Genomic DNA, 22,043 nt, shown 5'->3' on the forward strand with positions numbered 1-22,043 from the left:
GAGCGCGTTCGCGTCGTCAGGGCAGCAAACCACGACTAGGTAGGCAGCACGTTACGCTTTGAGCCCGGCCGTGGATGTGCATGTACCCACCCCGCCTCTCTCCAGCTGATGCCCGCGCCCCGTCAATCTCTATCCCAGCAGAGAGAACAGACTGGGGTAAACCGAACCAGAGCGGGTCCGCTCCGTGAAAACATCCATGGGTGGCTGTGTGGGCAGTCATCATGATTCTTCAGGCAGTCTAAACGAGAACTCGGACGGAACCGGAGGTAAGGACCCGATGCGTTTCCAGGAAACGCGCGTTGAGTGTATTTGTGCTGTTTCGGGTCTGCGTCCACACACACACACACACGCCGCTTTTCCTTGTCTGCTGTTCGGCTGCTTGGTGTGGAACATCGCGGTGGGCTTTGCGTCGCTTTCGGGGTGCACGATCGCTGCCCTCGGACCCCCGTGGAAACGATTTAATTGTGATTCTGCTAATTGTTTCACAATACCCCCTGTCAGCCTTTGTCTTTGGCTAGTGACTCGTTTTGCACGCAACACCTCCTACAAGCTGGTTAGCTTTAGCGGTGTGTGTTTAATATAAGTGTGTTAGCTGCGTGGCTAGTGTGCGTTTGTGTTTGTGCTGCCTTTAATACAATGTGGGTCATGGTTTTGGCCCTTGGATCGCAGAGACACGTCGGGTTATCTTCGTGCAGTTTATTTGACACGACAAGGCTTCGAATGGCTTCCTCTGGTTTTCTGGGTTATTGTTTTTATTTGATATGACATTCTGGATGTGGCTTGTAAACACTGTAAATAAAGATGGTTTAGTAAATAATATCTTTTTTAAGGTAAACCAAAACGGTGGCTACTCGGAGTCTGTGTAAAGGCTAAAGTTGAACCTCCAGCATCCTTATTTAAAGTTGATTCCATGTTTTCTCTTGTTTATAATCGTTGTTAAAGACCCCGTGGACTCTCAAGCACCATTTACTGTATTGAAGTATTAAGTATTTCCTATTGAAAGTTAAGGTGGGACATATGGAAAGGCTTGTCTGTCCCCTCCCTATATATATATATATATATATATATATATATATATATATATATATGCTGGGTTTATTTACATATATATATATATATATATATATATATATATAATTAAGAGATGTGAACAATGGAAGCATCTGAAAAAATGCAGACTTTTGCATTTCAAGGATGGAAGGGATCAAGGATTGTCTGAATCAAATGTTTGGGTCGCTTTTGTCTCCGGAGATACTTTCATCTTATTGATTCTTAAAGGCAGCATGATTCTATCATTCGCTGCCTTTGATATCCCACAATCCTGTACGTATCTACAGAAAAAGGGCATCCACTTATTAAGCTTGCTGTCACTCACTGTCAAACAGCAGTTTATGGGTCCAAACACAACAGCAAATAATAGTTATTTTTTCTTTATTATGTTTAAAAGTTGCAACTTAAACAACCTTCAGACAACTTTTCAGGTGATCGTAATGTCATGGCGACTGGCTAACTTGAAAGTTTACTTTTATATTCACTTTGTACTCAGAAATTAGTCTTAAAATAGTCACTTGGTCATCGCCAATGCAGCCCCTAATTTGCATAGCTAATAATTAGGGAGGGGCGTGTATTTCATTTTTCAAATAATTTAATTGGACGAAAATCGAGAGTGCAAGTTGACTCATATGTTGGGTCTTTTTTCTGTTGACCGATATCTACAAAAAGTTTGTTTCGGAAACCTTTTCGCAAACTTTAGCATGTACAGTACATGGCCTGCAAGACAGACCTTAGAGTCACAAAATTGTGATTCTGATTTCTTGTCATCTGAAAAAAGTCTCTTTGTTTAGCTCTTGTGAGACTTCCTGTTGTCTGGTTTTGTCCGTGCTCATGTCATATCAAAACCTGTGTTTTTGGCAAAGTAGACACTGGTGACCTTTGATGAGGATTTTCTACTACTTGTGCCCGACACAATACAGATCATATGTAACATGTCTGCGACTGCTGGTCCTCTGTCAAGGTCTCGCATGCCAAACGAAAATAGCTAGATAGATGCTAGACAAAGCCTATGGGACTGAATTACACCTAGTGTGTCATTATTGTAATGACGGCAGTACCCTTAGATGAAACTCAGAACAGTCTCTGCCATTGACAGTTACCTGCAGACTTAATGCCTGCTAATTTTTCACAGCCTACAAGGCTCCATTTGGATGTCAACAATGTAACTTCTCCTTAGGGAATGGTGGTAGTTATTCCAAAAGGGACTGCGTTTGTTTTGAAGTGCGAGGCAGGAAAATGGTGCTGTACTGTCTTGAAGTACCGGGTGACGTCGTTGTGATATGAATTACAGAGCTAAAGGACTTAAAGTGACAGCTCACCCAAAAAAGAAACTTCTGTTATTATTTACTCACCCTCTTGTCATTTCAAACCCGTATGACTTTCTTTCTTCTGCAGAACACAAAATAAGATTTTTTTAGAATGTTGTTCATTCGCTTGCATTGGTGAATTGAAGTAAATGGGTGCCGCTGATGTTCATTTACCAAATTTCTTTGATATGTCTTCTTTTGTGTTCTGAGGAAGAAACAAGGTCATACTCAAGGGTATAGGGAGTAAATGATGATACGATTTTCATTTTTGGGTGTACTGTCACTTGTTAAATTTGTTAAATGTTAAATTTGGCTCTGAGACAGCGTTAGGGTGAATTTACCTGTGCAAAACCAGGTTGAGATGATCTGGTGTCGCTGGGATCACTTGTTCAGCTGATGAACGACATTAACAGCCAATCAAAATCCACATTAACATAGTGCTCATTCATTTAAAATGTGAAACTTTAGCGTACATGCTGGCTGGATGCTAATTGTATATATAATTGTATATTGTTTCTTAGTTTCAACGGGTCTAAATGCTTTGATTTCTTTTAAATGGATGTTTTTTTTGTCAAAATTGAATCCTTCTATCCTTCTATGCCTCTCAGCTATTTTTGCCGTCTGAACACCGTCAGCAGTCTTCTTGCTGTACTAAGTCCTCATCTCGGTTGTTGTCTGAGCCTCTTTTGTCTCCTGCGAGGTGAAACCCGAGCACCCGGTCTGTCTTGCATTATGCAGCGTTCGAGTTCTTCAAGCCTCCAGGCAGGCGAGCACCGGTCCTCATGCCGAACTCCCTTCACTTGGATCTTTGGGTCACCATGGCGACAAACACGGAACCGATAGAGCTGATATATCTTGACCTGTTTTCTTTTGACGATAATGGGCAGGTCTCTCCTTTAGTGTGATGGAAAGCGATTAATCTTAACATTTATATCTCGAAATCGTTTTCTTTTTTATTCATTAACTGCGAAGCTATTGGCTGACAAAAGTTCGCAATGAAGTCACCCATACCTGTTTCAATAAACTGAACACTGCTTAAAATTCATTTCTCAAAATGCCTTTGATCTCAGAAGATGCGTTGTTGGCATGCTGAGGATTCAAAACAGCTGGAAGATACGTTTTCAAGGGCAGGCAACGGGCTGTTGTTCATGTAAAATGTGTGAAAGACGTTGTTAAAAGTTTTTCAATGCTCTGAGACGAACGAGGGAGAGACGGTGACTTGCAATACAGAAAGCAGAATCGGCATGCTTTGATGTCATCCATCCATTAAATGCATGTCATTCAGTGCAGGGTGATACACGACAGCACCAACAAGCAAAGAGGTTACAAATACAGCTGGTTTCCCTAAAAGTTTAAACGCCGGCGCTATCAAAACGATCTTTTAAACGTGTTGTTCGTGCACGCATGTGGATTTGATTAAAACGTCTAGATTGAGCCGTCTGATACAACTGCATGTGTTTATTAAAACGGGTACATGTATGCCATTGTCAGCAATGCGATGAAACAGACATTATATATTGTTGTAAAGCCAACAATATCATTTGTATGTTTTATGTACATGTGCCTAAGCATGTGCACATATAGGAATGAAGTATAATTCCTAAAGGTGTAGTAAAATGTTTCATCCGGATGTCCCTTCAAACCCGTATGACTTTTTTCTGTAGAAGATATTTTGAAAAATGTTGGTATCCAAACAACACCATACTCCATTGACTTGCATTGTATGGACACAAAAACACTTCTCAAAATACCTTCTTTTGTGGTTCACAGATAAGAGTCATATGCAGGTGGGTAAATAAATGATGACAGAATGTTTATTTGTGGGTGAACTATCTCTTTAAAATTTGAAGCCTGACACTTGATACATTGTCAGAGTGGCCAAAATGTCGAAAAAGAAGCGATAAGATGCTGAAGGTTCTCTGACTGTTACATTATTTCAAATTTCATTATGTCTTCAGACGTACTACTACACAAATGCAAGTTGTTAATGTGCTTAAATGAACTTAACGCATAATTTAATTCCATCAGTAATGATGTTATCTGATGGCATAAAAGCAGTCTTTGAAAGCCAGTGTTCTTCTGTGGAACACAATAAAAATGTTAAATTTAACTAGCGTGTAATGATACAGAAGACTGTGCTTATTGAGTTGTCGCCATCTTCTCATATTGTTAAGCAGCCTGCATAGAAACCAAAGACACAGCAGACTGTCTGCATTTTAATGCCCATGCTTGAAAGAATTGTACAGATTTCTCGGTACAAATTTAAAGTGGTGCTTCTTTGAAACATTTATGTTTTTATCATTGCTTTTAGTATACGTTTCTCAAAGATAATCGCATATTAAGTTAAACAAAAATCCTAGATAGTCTTGCTTCCAACAAATTACTTTTATTTATGCATAACACCCTAGGTTGCCAGGTCTGCTGTTTTCCCACAGAAGCTACTTTTAAACTGTTGCAACTGTGACTTTAATTCCGTGGGTTAAATATGGATCGATTTTGTCCATCAGCTGTCATTACTTAAATAAGATGAAGTTATTCATTAGAACATGATGTGTTTAGGTTTACTACCTCACAGTGATTTTCAATAAAAAATGTGCTTTATACAAAATGACAATAGCTGTAAAATATGCGATTTTGAGATATGCAAGTGACATTTTAAGTTTTGCATTTGGTCTGGGGTCATTGGGTTTAAGCTTGTTTTCATTGGACTGATTTTGTTATGCTGATCTGGCAACCTTGATAATGACAGAAGGCAACATTTGTTCGACCAATGACGTGGGTTTGCTTTGCCAAGGGGTGGGGGAGTAGGTGTCTCCTTGAATAAGCCCTTAAGAGGACACTTGGAACCCGAGATGAAGATGGGTATATTTGTCTCCGGAGACTCCCAGAGATCTGAGAAGGCTCTGCCCGACTGACCAGAGGTTGTGCGACCTGACCCTTCTGACATATGAGAGGCTTCTTGAACTTGGCCTTTGAAAGGAGAACCGTGCCTTCACGTTTTCTTTCCATTGCCATCTTCATATCGTCCATGGCGTATGACACAATCTCGAGAGAACCCAAATGATAGACAATTGCCTCTATGAGGCAAAAATTCTTGCCAGTCGCTATTGAATTATTGACACTATGTATGAAGTCCCGGCTGGGTCTCGACAGCCTGAGCTCCTCGGCCGGTCGATGTTGTCGTCTTAATTGCGCAGTCCAGGGCTTGTCTTTCACCTCACCTTTTTCCCTTTCGTTTTCTCTCTCTCGTTGGGTTTGTGTATGAGAGACTGGTGCGGAGGCCGGGCATGGTCGATAGTTCCCAGATGTCAGCATGTTCTCACAAAAGCTTCTCTTAGAGCCTCGCGGCCTGATGGGAAGTGCATACAGTATTAAATACCCCACGAATAAAGTGGGTTTCTGTTTTTTTTATGGGGGTGTGGTGGTGAGGTTCCCTAATGGGCTTTTGATGCTGGCTTTGAGAAAATAAGGAAATGATAAAAGGACGAAATGTCATATCGAATGTGTGAATAGCAGAGCAAAATCATGCGGCACTTGCAAAGAAAGTGATTTTAACCTCGCCTGCCATCACAAAACCTTCTCCTTTAGGAGCTTAATCCAGATGGTCCTCGTTTGGGATTCTCGTGAAAATGAATTTCCAATAACCTAATCCGAAAACGCGGTTGAATTTGAATCTGTGGACTCTGGTGTTTTGCTCTGCTGTCAGTTTCCACAACGATGTTTTCAAATGCCTTTCACATGTTTTAATTCTCGTAAATGCCTTGTTTGGTTGTGTTAACTATTCTTTTTTCTTTTAGGCCTATTTTAAGGCAGAATCACATGGACTGATGTAGAAACTTTAAGCAATCTTACTGCCGATGAGAGTGGACAAAAACGTGCAATATCTCATTCAAGGCAGTCGAAAATTAGCGCAGGGTTTAAGACATGCTTTGTTGGGGTGTTAAATAAAGCCGCAAATAACAGTACAATGAACAAGAAGCGCAAACCTTAGTAAATCATGTTGCGTCATTCATTTAAATACTCTCCTCTCATAAGTTTGCGTATGAAGGGTCAGTCACAAATACAGCTGTGTCCAGTGTTGACTCTATTGCGGTGCATAATACTATTATAAAAATGCCTTGTTTTGTCTTAAAAGTGATAGTTCACCGAAATATGGAAATTCTGTAATAATTTACTCACCCTCTTGTCATTCTAAACCTTATTGACTTTCTTCCACAGAGCTCAATAGAGATATTGGTGGTCATTTCGGTAAATGATGACCGAATTTTTTGGTAAACCATCACTTTAGGTGAAGTATAAAAGTGTAATATAACGTTAAATAAAGCCAAGGCAAAACACGTTTTTAAGTTTGTTTGGTTCAACTGATTTTACTTTTTTTACTGATGTTGAGAGACCTGGCATTCCTCAGTAAGAGTTAGAGGTACTTCTTGCCCAAAAGTTGAGTACTTTTTTTATTGTCTGCAGTGTATAGTCCAAGAAAGTTTAGGCAAAGAATCCGTCATAAGCTTTGTTATTGGAATTCGACTTCTCATGTCTGCAGTATTTGCAGTTTTACCATGAACTACATGAGCCAACAGCATATTTCTGTACGTTACTTGAGATTTACTTCAGTTTGTGATGTTTACATATTACACAGTCCTACATGTTCATATACATGGACACAAAACTGCCAGAAAGCCAGTTAAAGTGTTTGTTTGCAACACAATTGTAGGGGAATTTGGCTTTCTTTTGAATACTTTCTCTTCTTAGTCATGCTTTGGCTTCATTTTCTTGACATGTGGCACATGAATGTTTTATAAAATAGCAGATCAATTACAGTACTTTGTATCCCAGTGTCAATATCCATGTCTTGGATTTCTGACGTCCCATCTTAGCTTGGTACGATCACCAAACCCTCACTTCCAGGGAAATGTAACATCAGTCCTCTTAAATGCCACGGGGCCTCTTTAACAAATGAGATTAATGTGGTCACCCGTCCATTTTACAGTGTCGCCAGTGCATATTTACTAAACAGGAAATGGAACTGTGATGTTAATCAGGCTATAGATTTTCTGTCCATGGCATGGAGATGCGTGCGCCATGGGGGAAGTTTACACACTCGACGGCCTTATAACACACAATGGCCGTTTTCTCTTCCTTTAAAGGATCGTTGTTGTGACCCTTTGTGTATTTACACTGCAATATGTTTGTATTAAGTCAAAGCGTATTGTTGTTTCTAAGATGTTTTGTGTGAGTGTACGGCTCTGGAGAAGGGTCAATGAAGATTCTTGTTTTGTGGACAATCTCATTTTGCTAGCTGTCCCAACTCCTCGCGTAGTCTTTTGACATGATTAGCCATTCAATTACGAGAATACAACATAATGAATATGCCGTGAAAGGATTTTCTGAAGACCAGGAACTATAAGTGATGGAAATGAATTCCCATCAACCTCAAGCTGAGAAAAAACTGTACAGGAATCTAATTTTAGCAGCCGCCGTTCGGCGCTTAGCCGAGCAATGTGCTGTAAATCATCATTTAAGTGGATTTATGTCATTTTGATGCCGTTGAACCGAATCGTAACGCGGGGAATTAATTCAGGAAAACCTACACAAGAGCTAATGGAAATAATGATCCGCTCAGGGCTAGAAAACAGCACCTCAGACATGACAAAACCTTTCAACCTTTTGACTGAGAAATCGCTTCCATTGTATCAAATTCCAGCATCATCACGCTGTGGTGCCGATCTGTGATCTGTGTATACAACAGCGTACGTCTGTCTGACAGAGAAGCTTAAAAATGCTGCTTACTTGGGTTTGGAACAAGGCAGAGGCTCCTCTTTGAAATGAATGAGAAATGACCTACCATTGGCAAACCCACCTGCAAATATGCCCATTGCCCTGTTTAAGTGATTTTGTAACTCTTTGTGTCTGTTGTTGGTTCTTTAACAACAGGAAGAGGTCATCAGTGAGTTACTGTTTCACTGAGGAACAGCTGTGGGTTCAAATGCAGACAAACAGGAAGTGGGCGCTCTGAACTGCAGTCAGGACTATACGATGACAAAGGTTGATTTGTGGAAATGTTGTTTTTAGGGTGTTTCTTTGTAGCTGGTGTTTCTGGGTCATAAAAATGCTCAATCTTGATACATTGCATGGGACTTAATCAGATTTGTTTACTATTTGTCAGTTGTCTTGTTTGAACAGTTTGTTTTTGGTTCTCCCCCGATCTAAATCCAGATGATGTCCTGTGAACCTTGGTGATTCTAAACTGAATTTGAAAGAAAATGGCCATCATTCATTTAACCTCACGTCGTTCAAAACCTGTATGTGACTCTTTCTTCTGTGGAAAACAAAAGGAGATATTTTGAGAAATGTGCACGTGGTTTTGTGTCCAAACAATGGAAGTCAATGAGGGTTCAGTGTTGTTTGGCTACCAATACCAACATTCTTCAAAATGTTTTACTGGCTTTGAATGACATAAAAATCGTAAATCGTTTTTTAGTAACACTCTTTTCATGCGCAATGCGCGAAATGACCCATTATGCCTTGCGTATGCGCTTAGGGCTAATGCTTAAGACTTCCTGTTCGCCGCTTGATCCCATTACAAAGTTGGCTTCAAAGCTTTTAAACGGATGTTATAATACTTTTATTTAAAAAAACATTTAAAACGGCATATTGTCAAAGAGCAGTGTCTAAATAATTTTGCAGGGGCCGCACGGGCATACGTTTTTAACCTAGACCGTAAAAAAACACTTTGTTTCTCACCAAAAGATGTTTGACAGTGACATCTACTGGGATGATGACATTGAACTTCAGCCATCAGGCACATTTGAAATATCGTCTTATGTATGTAGACGGCCAAGAGCTTTACATTTATAAAAACACTGTATGCAATGTTAACACTGGACGAATGATTTGCCAAAACCATCAACGGTTCACATTTCTAAAGCGGAAGTTGCTGAGTCCAGTGTTCTTAACAGGGGAGTCATAATCTAACGGAAAGATTTAGATACCCACACCACATACAAAAAAACGGATCACATCGCGTTGGATCTTTTATAAAATAACGCAGTATTGGAGACATCTGGATGCTTCAGTTTGACTGGTTCTGGTCATGTAGCGATACAGCTGCTGTGTTGTTAAACGTGCCTTTATTTATAGAACTACAATGCTGACTACAATGCTGACAAACATACGCTTAAATACATACATTACATACAAAATACTTCATCCAATGTGAATACATTTGTTTAAATAATGCTCAACTGTATTGTTAAACTAAATAATGAATAAATTATTATAATGTCACTTAGCCCAGGATGTATGCTTCAACAGTGATGTACTATGCAATAACAATAGAGTAAATAAAGAAATAAACAACATGTTGTGATGTTTTTGAGAGGTGCAGAATGCAGTAGTCAGAGCTAAGACCGAGTTGTCTTTAAATGTCATTTATTTGTTGTGTCACGTGGTAACACTCGTTCATAAGGTTTTCTGAGCTTTCTGTGGCTGTAATTGGAGAAACTTCACTTTGAACCATTAACAGAAATGTCCTCTAACATGGGAACAAATACAAAATGGTAGTGCGGAGCATCAAAGAAGAAGTTACTCGCGGTAATGGCGCCATCCATGGAGACGTCAAGAAAAAGGTGGATACCATTACCTTTTTTTTACATTGATCGTTTAAAGGTCCAGTGTATAAAATGTAGCTCCATCTAGTGGTGAGGTTGCGAATTGCTACCACTGGCTCACTCCACCCCGCTCCCTTTCAAAGACCTACGTGGCTGACACGGAACTAAGATGTCATCACTTTTTCGCTTCTTTGCCGAAGGAGATAACGTATTTGCGAAAAACGCGTCTTGTAGAGCAGTTTGTCCTTTTAGGGCTACTGTAGAAACAACATAGTTAAAATACGACTTGAAACCCATCTCTTCTGGGAATACTTGACCGACAAACTCTTTCTCTCAACAGGTAGTGGTCTAGCTTTTGTTGAAACTTGTAACTTTGTATTAGCACCTATTGTATTATTGTTCCTGTATGACATATGGCTTATTGCTCCCTGAACTCTCTGTAAGTCGCTTTGGATAAAAGCCTTTGCTAGATGACTAAATGTAAATGTAATTCCATGTAAGGGGACCCACGGTGTATGTCGATAGAAATAGCTCATTCTAAAGGTCATAAAACTTAACACTTCATTATATAAGGTCTTTATACACCTCTGAAGACGTAGTTATATTGCATTTCTGTCAAAAGATCCTCCCTAAAATGACACATTGGACCTTCAGATAGCACATGCTCCACGCAGCGCTGGGTAGTATTATCTCGGGCTTGGGTTCTTGAGTTCGGCATCCTGCGTTCCAGACTGAAAGGTTGTGTATAATAGCAGCCAGATGTTTTACCCAATAAATCTTTCTTTCTCAGGCCTTCTGATGTAACTGCTTGGATTTCAGCCTTTGGTCATTCTGCCGGTGGTATTCAATGAGAGCCTGTGTGTCTACTAGCTATGTGCTGGTTTATTGAGAGCTCAATACATCTCAGACACTTCGGTTTTGTTTTCGACAAATGCCAATAATGTGGTATATGTGTATTCTCGAGGGGGACGGATTGAAGCAGACAGGAGACAGCTCAGCATTGAGCGGAATGGTAAAGTGCAGGGTTCGGCACATGCCGTGACTTCCTTTTCGTAAGGAGTCTTTCATGTCTAACGGTAACACCTATTTCCATTGACAGCAGGTTTATCACTGGAGGTCATGGATCACTGGGTTTTATTCGCTTACAGGCGTTCTTGACTTCATTGTTAGGCTGGGCAACGGAGAATAGGTTTGAAAATCAGCTTTTTGCTGGTTGAACAAGGAGTATGGTTTTTTTGTGGTGTTTGAAATGACAGGAGAGAGAGCCATAGAACATAAAATATGCAAAAAATATGTACAAATATTTCAGATTTTTTACAATGCTTTGTATTGTGGTGGGGTCAGCAGAAATATATGTCAGGCCAAGTAAAATGTAAAGCACATGCCCAACAAGACGAATAGGAAAAAAAATCTACCTACCATTTATCTACAAATTCTAAATTCACTCGATGGCACGGTTCCTGCAGCGGTCCAGGAGGTGGCATGAAGCGAGCCCTTTGAATCTCTTGAGCCGTTAACCGCACCCAGTGCTTCTAGACGTCATTATATGAACCCACCATGACAGACCAAAGCAGGCCGTCTCAAAACTGGCTCGCATCCCAGAAACTTGGCCGGTTGTGCTGTTTAAGACTTCTGACCTAAGTGTGATATTGCTTAGATTTTTAAGTTGCATTTCTAAACCGTGTTACATCGTATGTTATTCACAGCACCACTTGAGAACCTTTTATTCCCTCCACTGTCTTTCTAGATTCTCAATACATCTCCTGTGTGAGGCCTTCATCTCATATTAAAGCTATGTGTTTATTAATGTGGTACAATGTGATATGCCGTACCAGTGTATTTTTTTAACAAGGCTTTTTGACTAATCAGATTAGACAGATGAATCGCTGAACGAATCTTTTGAGAGTCAGTCAAGAAGTAAGGTAATAATAACTGCCTATTATTAGAAAATGAAAGTGTTTTTACACCGTGTATGTAAGTAAACTTGATTTTGGACACTCCATAAACCAAAGTACGACCTTATCTGCAATTTATTTACTCTTAGAAATTATTTAAACTTTCAATATTAAATATTTTTTACTCATCCTTTATTAAAGCTACAGAATGCAATGTAATACTGTGACTTTTTTACGACGGTAAAGGGGGATTGTTGAATTCCACGGGCACGCCATGGTTTATAAACCTTATATAACAAGATAAGCTTGAAGAAGTCAAAAATGCGTTTTATCTGGGAGTGTCACTGTCGGACAGTGTTACTTGAGAAAAAGAAGTGCCGTTCACCATAAGTGACCCTGTATGATCTCATATCTTATATCATCTTGGCTCACATTGATTTGTCTTTGTGTTTCAGTTGCACTGGGCCGTAACCAGCCCCTGAAGAGAGAGAAACCCAAATGGAAAAGCGACTACCCCATGACCGACGGGCAGCTACGCAGCAAGCGCGATGAATTCTGGGATACGGCACCGGCTTTTGAAGGTCGGAAGGAAATCTGGGATGCACTTAAGGCGGCTGCGCAGGCTTTTGAGAGCAACGACCACGAGCTTGCTCAAGCCATCATCGACGGCGCCAGCATCACTTTACCGCATGGTAAGAGGCCACCGACACAGATTCTGATCAGCCTGTGTGCTTTGATTCAAACCAGACGTTTGAACTGATCATATCTGTTTTCTCCTGGTTGAGTGTTCTAGACATGTTGACAAGATTTACATTACATTTCATTTATGAATTTGATCTAAGACGACTTTAAGTACAGTATACATTTATTAGTGTTTTGTGGAAATTGAATCCACAACGCAATGATCTAATAACTGAGCATTTATATTTCAATTTGGCTGGTCGTTTGCTCATCTGTTTTTGTGGTTTTTTTTAGTCCAAACAGGATCATATATTTTCAGATTTTCTAAAGTAAGACTTAATGTGAATCAGGACAGGATTTCTAGCAGAGCTCTCTTAACGTCTGGACGTCTTGATGCATCATTGCCTTGTAAAAGATCCACACGCTCGCTGCTGGTTGTTTTGTTGCCTTCATAATTAATATATGAACACAATACTGTTATGATGAGTCTTATCCTTCAGAGTATTAGATAAGCATGGCAGATCAACGCTTTTTTAATGCGAATCTGTGAGTCACTACTCCGACTACAGGCCAGGAGTGATTCATAGCGAGAGACATTATATGACATATATTATATGATCGCTGTTCTTTATGTATGTAAAATACAAATGTGTTTCCCCCCAATAAACTAAATATAAATATATATGAAACCCTGGACCACAAAACCAGTCATAAGTCGCATGGGTATGTTTGTAGCAAGAGCCAAATTACATTGTTTGGGGTAAGCATTTCTTTTATTATTTCATTATTATGGATTTTGATATCATTGAAATATATTTTTCTTTCATGGCAAAAAAATCAATACGATATTAGGTAAGATCATGTTCCATGGTTATATTTTGTACATTTCCTACCATAAATGTATCAAAACATGCCGTAAAAAGAAATGTCCGGAAACACGCCTACAAACTTTCGAAAAATGACCCTTATAACTGGTTTTGTTGTCCAGGGTCACATATATGTACTGTATGTATATAAGAGATGCGCCAATAATCGGCATTGTTCAAAAGCATCCGATGATCAGGGCCAATATATCCTGTCAATCAAAAGAGGACAAGAAAATGCAATGAATTTGTGCTCTGTGTATAGAAAATGTTAAGAAACATCAATTTTACGTTCAATATTAAAAGTTATTATATGGATTCATAACATATCGACATCGTTTGATCTTCGGAATCGGTATGGCCAGATATAACTCTGAATAATCGTCTATGGGTGGAGAAATTGAGTATTGGTGCATATTGTGTATAGATTTGATGAAAGCTTAAATTCTCAAGGTCATTTATACTTTTGGAAAATTGTAATTACATGATGTCACGAGCAGGTCTGTCACCTTTCGTAATCGATCGGCCAGGGCTCAGCCGTGTCGCCATTTGGATGTCCGTGAGAGTGTCAGCGCCTCACCCTCTGGTTCTCATTGCCTACATCTGCCTGGATGCAGCTGGAGATTCTTGAAGGCAGTTGTCAGGGTCTCCTGAGAGCCGGGCTGCCTGGCGACGCTGTGGAAATATTCTCGCTGTTACTAGGTTGTGGTCTTGCTCCACGATCGGATGCATGGAGATTGAATCAGACTGCGAATCATAACATACTTTTCTCCTCTAGTCATACCCGCTTTTATTCTTGTCATACCCGCTTATTGTTTCTTTTCTTTCCCTCATAGCTGTCGTGTTCTTAGAGGGGGTTTCATTTTTTAATCTGGAATTGTTTTTATCTGTATTTTCATAAACTTGTGTGTTTGCATGCATGGCAGACGCTTTCATCCAAGGTGACTTTTGGTGAATAATGCATTAACCGTTTAAATGCCGTTCAAACTGTTTATGGTGTTTCATACATGGCCGGTTGAGCTTCAGGGACACTTTCAACGTGTTAAATGCTGTTTAAATCATTAATGCGCTTGCAGACACCGTTTGTTTTTTCTTCCCAGTAAACGTTTTCATGATCATTACTAAAAGGTTTGCTCTTTTTTTGCGATCATATATAAGTGCTTTGCTGATTTACAGTAAACGCTACTCAGTACGGTTACGATCATAGATGCTGCAAAAGTAAATCTCCTCGCCAAACATTTCACCTCACGCTGGCCTTTCCAAACCTTAAACCCCCCAGCACGCCGGACAACTTGATGATGCTCAATAGTACATTGTAATGAGAGTTTTTCTAGAAATCTAGTCATAAAGAGAACCAGCAATTGTCCGCGACCTGAGAAAATCCCTCTTCGATGGCACCGAGAGGTTTTTAAGGGGTTCTTTGTGTCCCCGAAGGCCATGCGGTCGATGACATGAGGTAAACTCTGGAGGGTATTTATAGCTCTGAGACTCATTGAGTGAAAAGGTCAGAGGACAGCGAGTAGCCATCCTCCACTTTCTCTTAACCTGCCTAGTTTTGCTCGCTTTGAGTCTTTGTGGTCAGGTTTATGTGAAGAGCAGCATCGAGATGGAACCCTGAGGCTTCATCTCAGCGGTTGTTTTGTGTATCTTTACACAATAATGTAAAGTGGGAAGGTACATAAAAGAGGGAGATTTTTCAAAACTTGAAAGCGATAGTGTACGCAAAAATGACAGTTCTGTCATCATTCATCCTCATGTCATTCAAAACATGCATGTGACTGACTTCCGTAGAACACAATTGAAGATATTTTGAGAAATGTTTGTTTCCATACAGTGAAATGGGGTCCAATGTTGTCTGGTTATCTTCTGTTGTCTGCAGAAGAAAGTAAATCCTTAAGGTTTGAACACACACACACGCACTCTCATAAGGGCTTTTTTGAGAGATCTGCAGTTCACAAGTTAACATATTTCAGAAATTTGCAACAGAAATGTTCTGCAGGTGTTATACCATACAAAGAGACTAGACTAGAAAGAATTGTGTCTTTTAACCTATAATGTATTCATCAAACATCCGATCGCTAAATACACTGTACAGATTTCTAATATCTACAGCAGTTTTGGGGTTCGGTTGGTCTGCTAAAGAGAACTCCAAATTCCAGTAAAATCTAAAGAGTCTTCCTGTAACTGTAATGTATCTGTGGTCATTTTGCCAGCTTCTGATGCACCAACAGGAAGTTGATCAAGTACTACTTTATTATTTAACATTTCCATCAGCATAGTTGTAAGGTATAGCGGGGAACTAACATCGAGTCTATTAAACACGCATGGGGACGTTATCAATCTAGAGCCAACGTGCCACCATATTTTGTGTGCAAAAGACATGTGACTGTTTGCATTGAAACACAGCGTCATGATTGCTAAATGAGCTTTAAATATTGAACACTTCCACTCGCAAACGCATTGTTTCACATCGGAAGATATTTATTAACCGCCTGGATTGTGTTTTTAATGGATTGATGTGTTTGGAAATGCTGGCACTGATCAATGGCGTAACAACGCTAGGATGAGTCAAAAGACAAAAAGACATAGCAACATAGAGTAGTACAAAACAGACTAAAACCAAGAACCAGAAGAAAACACTAATAAACTAAATAGAAGGAAATTAATAAAATTCTTGAAGGCCAATGCGAACAGATGGGTTTTTTAAAGAGACTTAAAAATGGTCACAGTAGGGGCCCTTTGGATTTCCAAAGGACCAATTACCGAGAAGGCACGGTCACTTCTACTCTTAAGTCTGGAATGTGGAATTAAAAGAAGGTTCTGGTCACCAGAACTGGTCACTTAGACTTCTTGAGGGGATATGCCGGTGTAACAATTCAGATGATTGATTGTGCAAAGATTTGATAACAAACAATACAATTTAAAAATGTATTCTAAATTGAACAGGCAACCAATGAAGGGCCCTTAAGAGTGGAGTTGCGTGATCCCTTTTTTTAAAGAAATCCAGAAGCAGAATTTTGAACCAATTGAAGACGGGCAATTTGGGCTTTTGAGATGCCACAGTATAACGAGTTACAATACGTGACGTAATAAAAGCATGCGCCGCCATCTCCAAAGTTTTATTAGTAAGGAAATGTTTCACTTTTGCAAGTATACAGAGCTGATGGAAAATTGATCCAATTACACTAGAAATTAGTTTGTTCCATTTTAATGAGTCATCTTAAATAACACCCAAATTCCGTACCTGCGAGGACTTAAAAGCCGATAGGTATCTCAGGTCACAATGAACTACTTTTATGTTTTCCGAAGGGCCAATAACAATTGCTTCAGTCTTCCCCTCATTTAAGGATAACAACTTTTGAGATAACCATGATTTAACCTCAACTTAACAGGAAGAATCAGTCATGGGAAGCGGATCATTTTTCCTAAAAGGTAAATAGATTTGGGTGTCATTGGAGTCAGGATGATATTATATATAGCTTTGTTTTGCGCGAGTAAATTACATACAAAGTGACTGCAAAGACGCGAACTCGCAGCAGGCCATGCGAATGACGCGAATGAGGCGCCGCGTTTGACGTCAAATCAACTCGAGTGAGAAATTTGTGCGGAAAGCTCATTGACACCGAATGTTTGACGGGTGCGGATGCGTGAAGACACTCCCCGTCGCGTGATGTTTTTCGCATCACTCACTCGAAAATAACGAACTTTTCCCGCAAGTTATAAAGAGCGTGGAACGAGATTGTTCGCGTTTGGTGTGAACCCATCATAAGAATCTTTCATTATCTTTTCACCAACAGCAGCTGTTGACCATTAAAACGCATCATATGTGGAATGAGGTTTACGCATTTGGGAGTCACTTTTTTCCACGATATTTTCGAGTTATAGTTTTGTGTCTATTGCAATAGAGTATCCTCAATTAAAATGTGTGGTTTTCTGCACCTCAGGTTGTAGTTCAAAGTAAATCCCTGCAATATTTTCTTTCGAGAGATGAGGAACAGAACTGTATTTTCAGACTGAAATACGGAACAACCAGATGAACGACAACAGATGATGTTGCCTTGCTATCTCAATTCTCCAAGCCCATTTGTCCTATCTAAACAGATTTCCTATTGTCATCAGAATGACATTACAGCTGTTATCAAGTACAAACTGTTTCGGTCTCAGTGCTGCGTCTCTCTTCAGACTCTTGACGCGGGAACAATTCTTTGACTCTATTCCAAGAAATCGTTGCCAAAGCAGCTCTCCAGCATTGTATTGACTCTCACTAGCTCTACACCTGCCTCGTATACACATTTACATGATGAGAGGGGTGCTTAAGACTGTACTTGAGAAACAGAAGAGGTGCGAAGAGAGCCAGTCGTGTGTCGTCTTATCCGTTCTCATTTAGTTTTCGCTTTGAGTGACACAACTAGGACACGGAGAATTGCGTTTTTTCTTCCGTCTGCAAGGAAACAGTTCTATGTCCAAGTATATATGTCAAAACATCGACAGTTTGTATCCACTGTTACTTTGTTGCATCATGGTTATTAGCTTTGTTAGTTGTTTTGGATCTTTATAGTCCATCCTTGTTGACAGGCCTCTGATTTCTACCCATAATGTGTCACGCTCCCAAAAGTTTCGCTTGAAAGTATCAGAAGTAATTAAGCCTTATATTACTGATACAACACATAACTGAAACAATCCCTTACTGAGCGTGGACATTACACTTTCACTTTTGACTGACTTCCAGAGAGATATGGCTCACGACGATAGAATGACAAACTTCCTCTTTGGAAGAAGCCAGTGATGTAATGTCATTGTTCCTGTCCCATTGGTTTTTATCCATTGTGCTTAGTTCCTCTGTTGTTGAAAGGGTAACAGATTCCACAATGAGGCTCTGTGTCATAGGAATGCTCATCATGTGATGTGTGATGTGTGTGTGTCTATACTCTGTTCACCTATTCACACTAGTGGGAGTTCCAAAAATAATATTGTGTAACATTGTTAAAGCTGAAAGTGCAGCCTTAAATGCCAAGTCCGTATTCGGAAATGAAGGAAACGAATCAAGTGTGTGGCACTTAACAAGAACATGCATTTATAATAAAATGCATTTCTGCTTGACTTTTCACATGCTGTGTATGAGAATTCTCGTCAATTTAAAAATAAAACGTGTTAATCTTACATGAGAACAACGATTAACTTTACAGTATAACGTACAGTATGAATATACCTTATAGTTTATAATATATTAAATTAGCAGATGTCACCATACATCGGGATTGTCAAAAATGTCGATATTAATAATTAAGATTATTGATATTGTATTAAAGCTGAAAATAATAATATTGTGAATAATTCAGGTTGAACTAAGAAGTCTGTCTCTGTACAGTTTAAGTGTGACTAAATGACCTAAATGAACAATGAGAGAACACAAAAAAAATCAAATACAATGCTTGATTAAATATAAATGTATTCATTTCAGTAGGCTGGATATTGCTCTAAAAACGTAATTTTTTTTGGCAACAATACTGGTGAAGTGAATATCTGATGTTGTGACAGCCTTATATCAAATATAATAAATGTAATTATTAATTAAATGTAGTGATCATCATTATCAGCATCGTAATATCCATAATAATTATGATAATAATATGTACATAAATATAATCATAAATAATAACCAGAGTTATTCAAGTTTAGATTTTTGTTTTACTAATATGCAAAATTGCCTTTTTTATTTTTAGATTTGTTGAATTTATAGTTTTAGAAATGTTGGTAAATGCTTTTGTCTTTTTATAATTTATTAGTTTACTTTTTATGTTGTTATATAATATTATTACATTTTATTTTAGTTTGTGTTTATTATTATAATTTTAGTGCTTAAACTAAACTAAAAATAAATAAAGAAGTTTTTTATTTTAAATAAAGTTAAAGGAAATAAAGTTTTTTTCTTTAGATGAGTTTTTCACAATAGATTTTAGGTCAATATGATATTTGATTTCAATGAACCGAAACATTTCCAAAGTTTTAATTTTAGTAAACTAAAATAACCTTGATAATAACATGTAATATAACAAAACACTAAATATACAAGATTTAGTATAGTAATAAAGAAAAAATAACATAAAAGAAAAAGTGTCAAAGGGGACTTTGACCTATGTTGGGTTGTTGCAACCATACATTTTTGTTTTGAACCTACTATTGTGTCAAATATAAACAGTTTCGGGGGTTTATTTCACAAAGCAGTTGGGTTTCTCTATTTTTGACCCAACCACGGGTTGAGAAATAATCCAGAATTTTTTTATAGTGTAGTTTGTATTACATTCACGGGCCTTCCATTTGGAGCATGCACTGTGTGACCACAGTCCACTGTTTTAAAGTTTTACACAAGCCAGCAAAAATTTTATATATTGTATCTCCATATTTTGTGATTTTTATACGATAATTATTGGTCATCCTTTATGTTTCTCACTGGGCTTTGCAAATATCTAACTAATAAACATCATTTTAAAAACATCACATTTGGATATCAGTTTTGGAAAGACAGTTGCGATATACAGTATATGAATATGTGATACTCAAAACCTCATATGAGTGTAAATTCTCCATCTTTTGAGTATCAAAAACAGTGAAGTAACTCCCTTTCTCGTGTGTGTTCTCCTCAGGTTCACTGACCGAATGCTACGATGAGCTCGGGAATCGCTACCAGCTGCCCGTCTACTGCCTTTCCCCTCCAGTCAACATGATCGAGGAGAAGAGCGAGTCTGAGACCATCGAGGTCCCTGAAGCTCCAGCCAGTGAGGGCCAGGAGTGCCAGCTGCGTCTGCGTCTCTCCACCGGCCGTGATCTACGCCTCCCGGTCCGCACCAGCGACAGCGTCCAGCAGATGAAGCGCCGGCTGCAGGGCCTGGAGGGAGTGGCGACCGTCAGCCAGCGCTGGTTCTTCTCAGGCCGCCCGCTCACAGACAAGATGAAGCTGGAAGACCTGAAGATCTCCAGAGACTATGTGGTCCAGGTGATCGTTAGCCAGCCTCCGGCGACCCCACCTCTGTCGCAAAACCCCACGCCTGTGGAAAACTGATGCCTTGCCGGGAACTTTGAAGTGTGGAGGTCAAACTAAAGGGCGTGGGCAATTCGGGAATGGGCGTTTCCGAGCCTAGAGGGGTTATCTCTAGAAGGCTTTCCCTTCAAACACTCACTGCCTTTGACTTGACTAGCTTCAGCTCAGCTCTTCTTGAGACTCTGCTCAAAAGCCTCAGGGTAGAAAACTGGAGCCGATACTTGGCCACGAGAGGTCCGATATGGCAAATGAAACTATTAGCGATGGTTCTGCCTAAAAGTTGTTATTTTGACGTTTATGGAGCTGTACACTTCATATGCGTTTCTTATTTCTTAAGATGAGAGCATATGTCTGCAAGGCAGACCAAAGGTATGGGTCTACCCGTGTCTTAAATCGGAAACACTAGGGGCCAACAGGACTTTTGAAAGGGGGTTGGCTTTCAAAAGAAAGGATAGTTTTCTTAAAGTTCGTTTTTATTAGAAACTTTGTAACCAAATATAAATGAAGAATATTAAGAAACTGGGGCCTGTTGCAAAATCTTTTTTCCTCAGTTTTTCCCCGTTTTGATTCCAGCTCTTGTTGGCGTACCTTTTAATTACTTATATTCTGTAAACAACATTTCTTTAGTTTTTTCCAGTTCAAAAAAAGAGGAAGTTTCTGTCATAAAGGCTGGCAGATCAGCTGTTTGACCTTTTGCCTCATTTTGGAAAGTATGCTTTTAGTAGAGATGGCGGTCGGCATATTTTGCAGTTCGCGTTTAGTGATATTCTAAACAAAATATCCTCCACCGAAGTCCATTTTTTCTTTTCTAACGTCAAAATCTTCACGCAGATCTCTTCAGCTACGAGTGCATTCTGACTCCATATAACAGGAATACAGTCACGATGTAATAAATGTGCAAAACAAACGTAACGGACAAACCTTGAGCGAGTAAATGAATTGAAAGAGAAAACATTTCTACAGGTTGGAACAAATTTGGACATGTCAGAGGACGCAATTCTTGAATTGATGTTTCTCTGATGCCCCCCCCCCCCCCCATATGAAATGTGTTTCATCTATGAATGTAGCCGTTTATATGAAATGAGCATTCTCACAGTTTACTCCATATGTTGTTTTTTTAATAATTTTTAAGTTTGGCCTTTATAGTGAGCTGAAAGTGATGAGGAGCTGTGAATGGGATCGGGATTGATGCGAGCAAGACCTTGCATTGCCTAGCCCACAACTTCAACTTTGTGTTTTCGAATGGTTTAAAGACTTGGTCCTGTTGAAAGACAGTTTAAAAACACGTATTGCATATTTTAATGATACAGAATGCATTTTTAATTAAATTGATGAACATTTGTACGCTTAAGTATTGCAGTGTCTGATTTTGTGCTACTTTATTTATGAGTTTAGTATTACAGTAGGGTCTTTATTTTTTGTTAATGAGTGGTTCACAATACAAAATGTCCAAACCATATTCACGCACCAGTTCACTATATGTCATATTCCACGGGAAGTGGTATTGTGGCCTGTGTATGACGACGTGCTTTTTAGGTTTGAAGCCTTAGCCACGATAAGGAAAATCCCACGTACTTACACGTTTTTATTAAATGTCG

The 22,043-nt window shown here is 39.2% G+C and overlaps 1 protein-coding gene across 1 annotated transcript; it reads left to right on the plus strand.

Annotated features, from left to right (window-relative positions):
* The first annotated feature begins 99 nt into the window (after positions 1-99).
* On the plus strand, positions 100-21,789 carry ubtd2 (ubiquitin domain containing 2). Its single transcript, XM_079487088.1, is given in 4 exon segments — positions 100-161; positions 163-266; positions 12,318-12,554; positions 20,051-21,789. Coding segments are annotated over 4 exon segments (810 nt in total). The 5' UTR covers positions 100-108; the 3' UTR covers positions 20,467-21,789.
* Positions 21,790-22,043: the final 254 nt, after the last annotated feature.

Source organism: Barbatula barbatula (assembly GCF_947034865.1).
Source record: "Barbatula barbatula genome assembly, chromosome: 22".
Classification (NCBI taxonomy): Eukaryota; Metazoa; Chordata; class Actinopteri; order Cypriniformes; family Nemacheilidae; genus Barbatula; species Barbatula barbatula.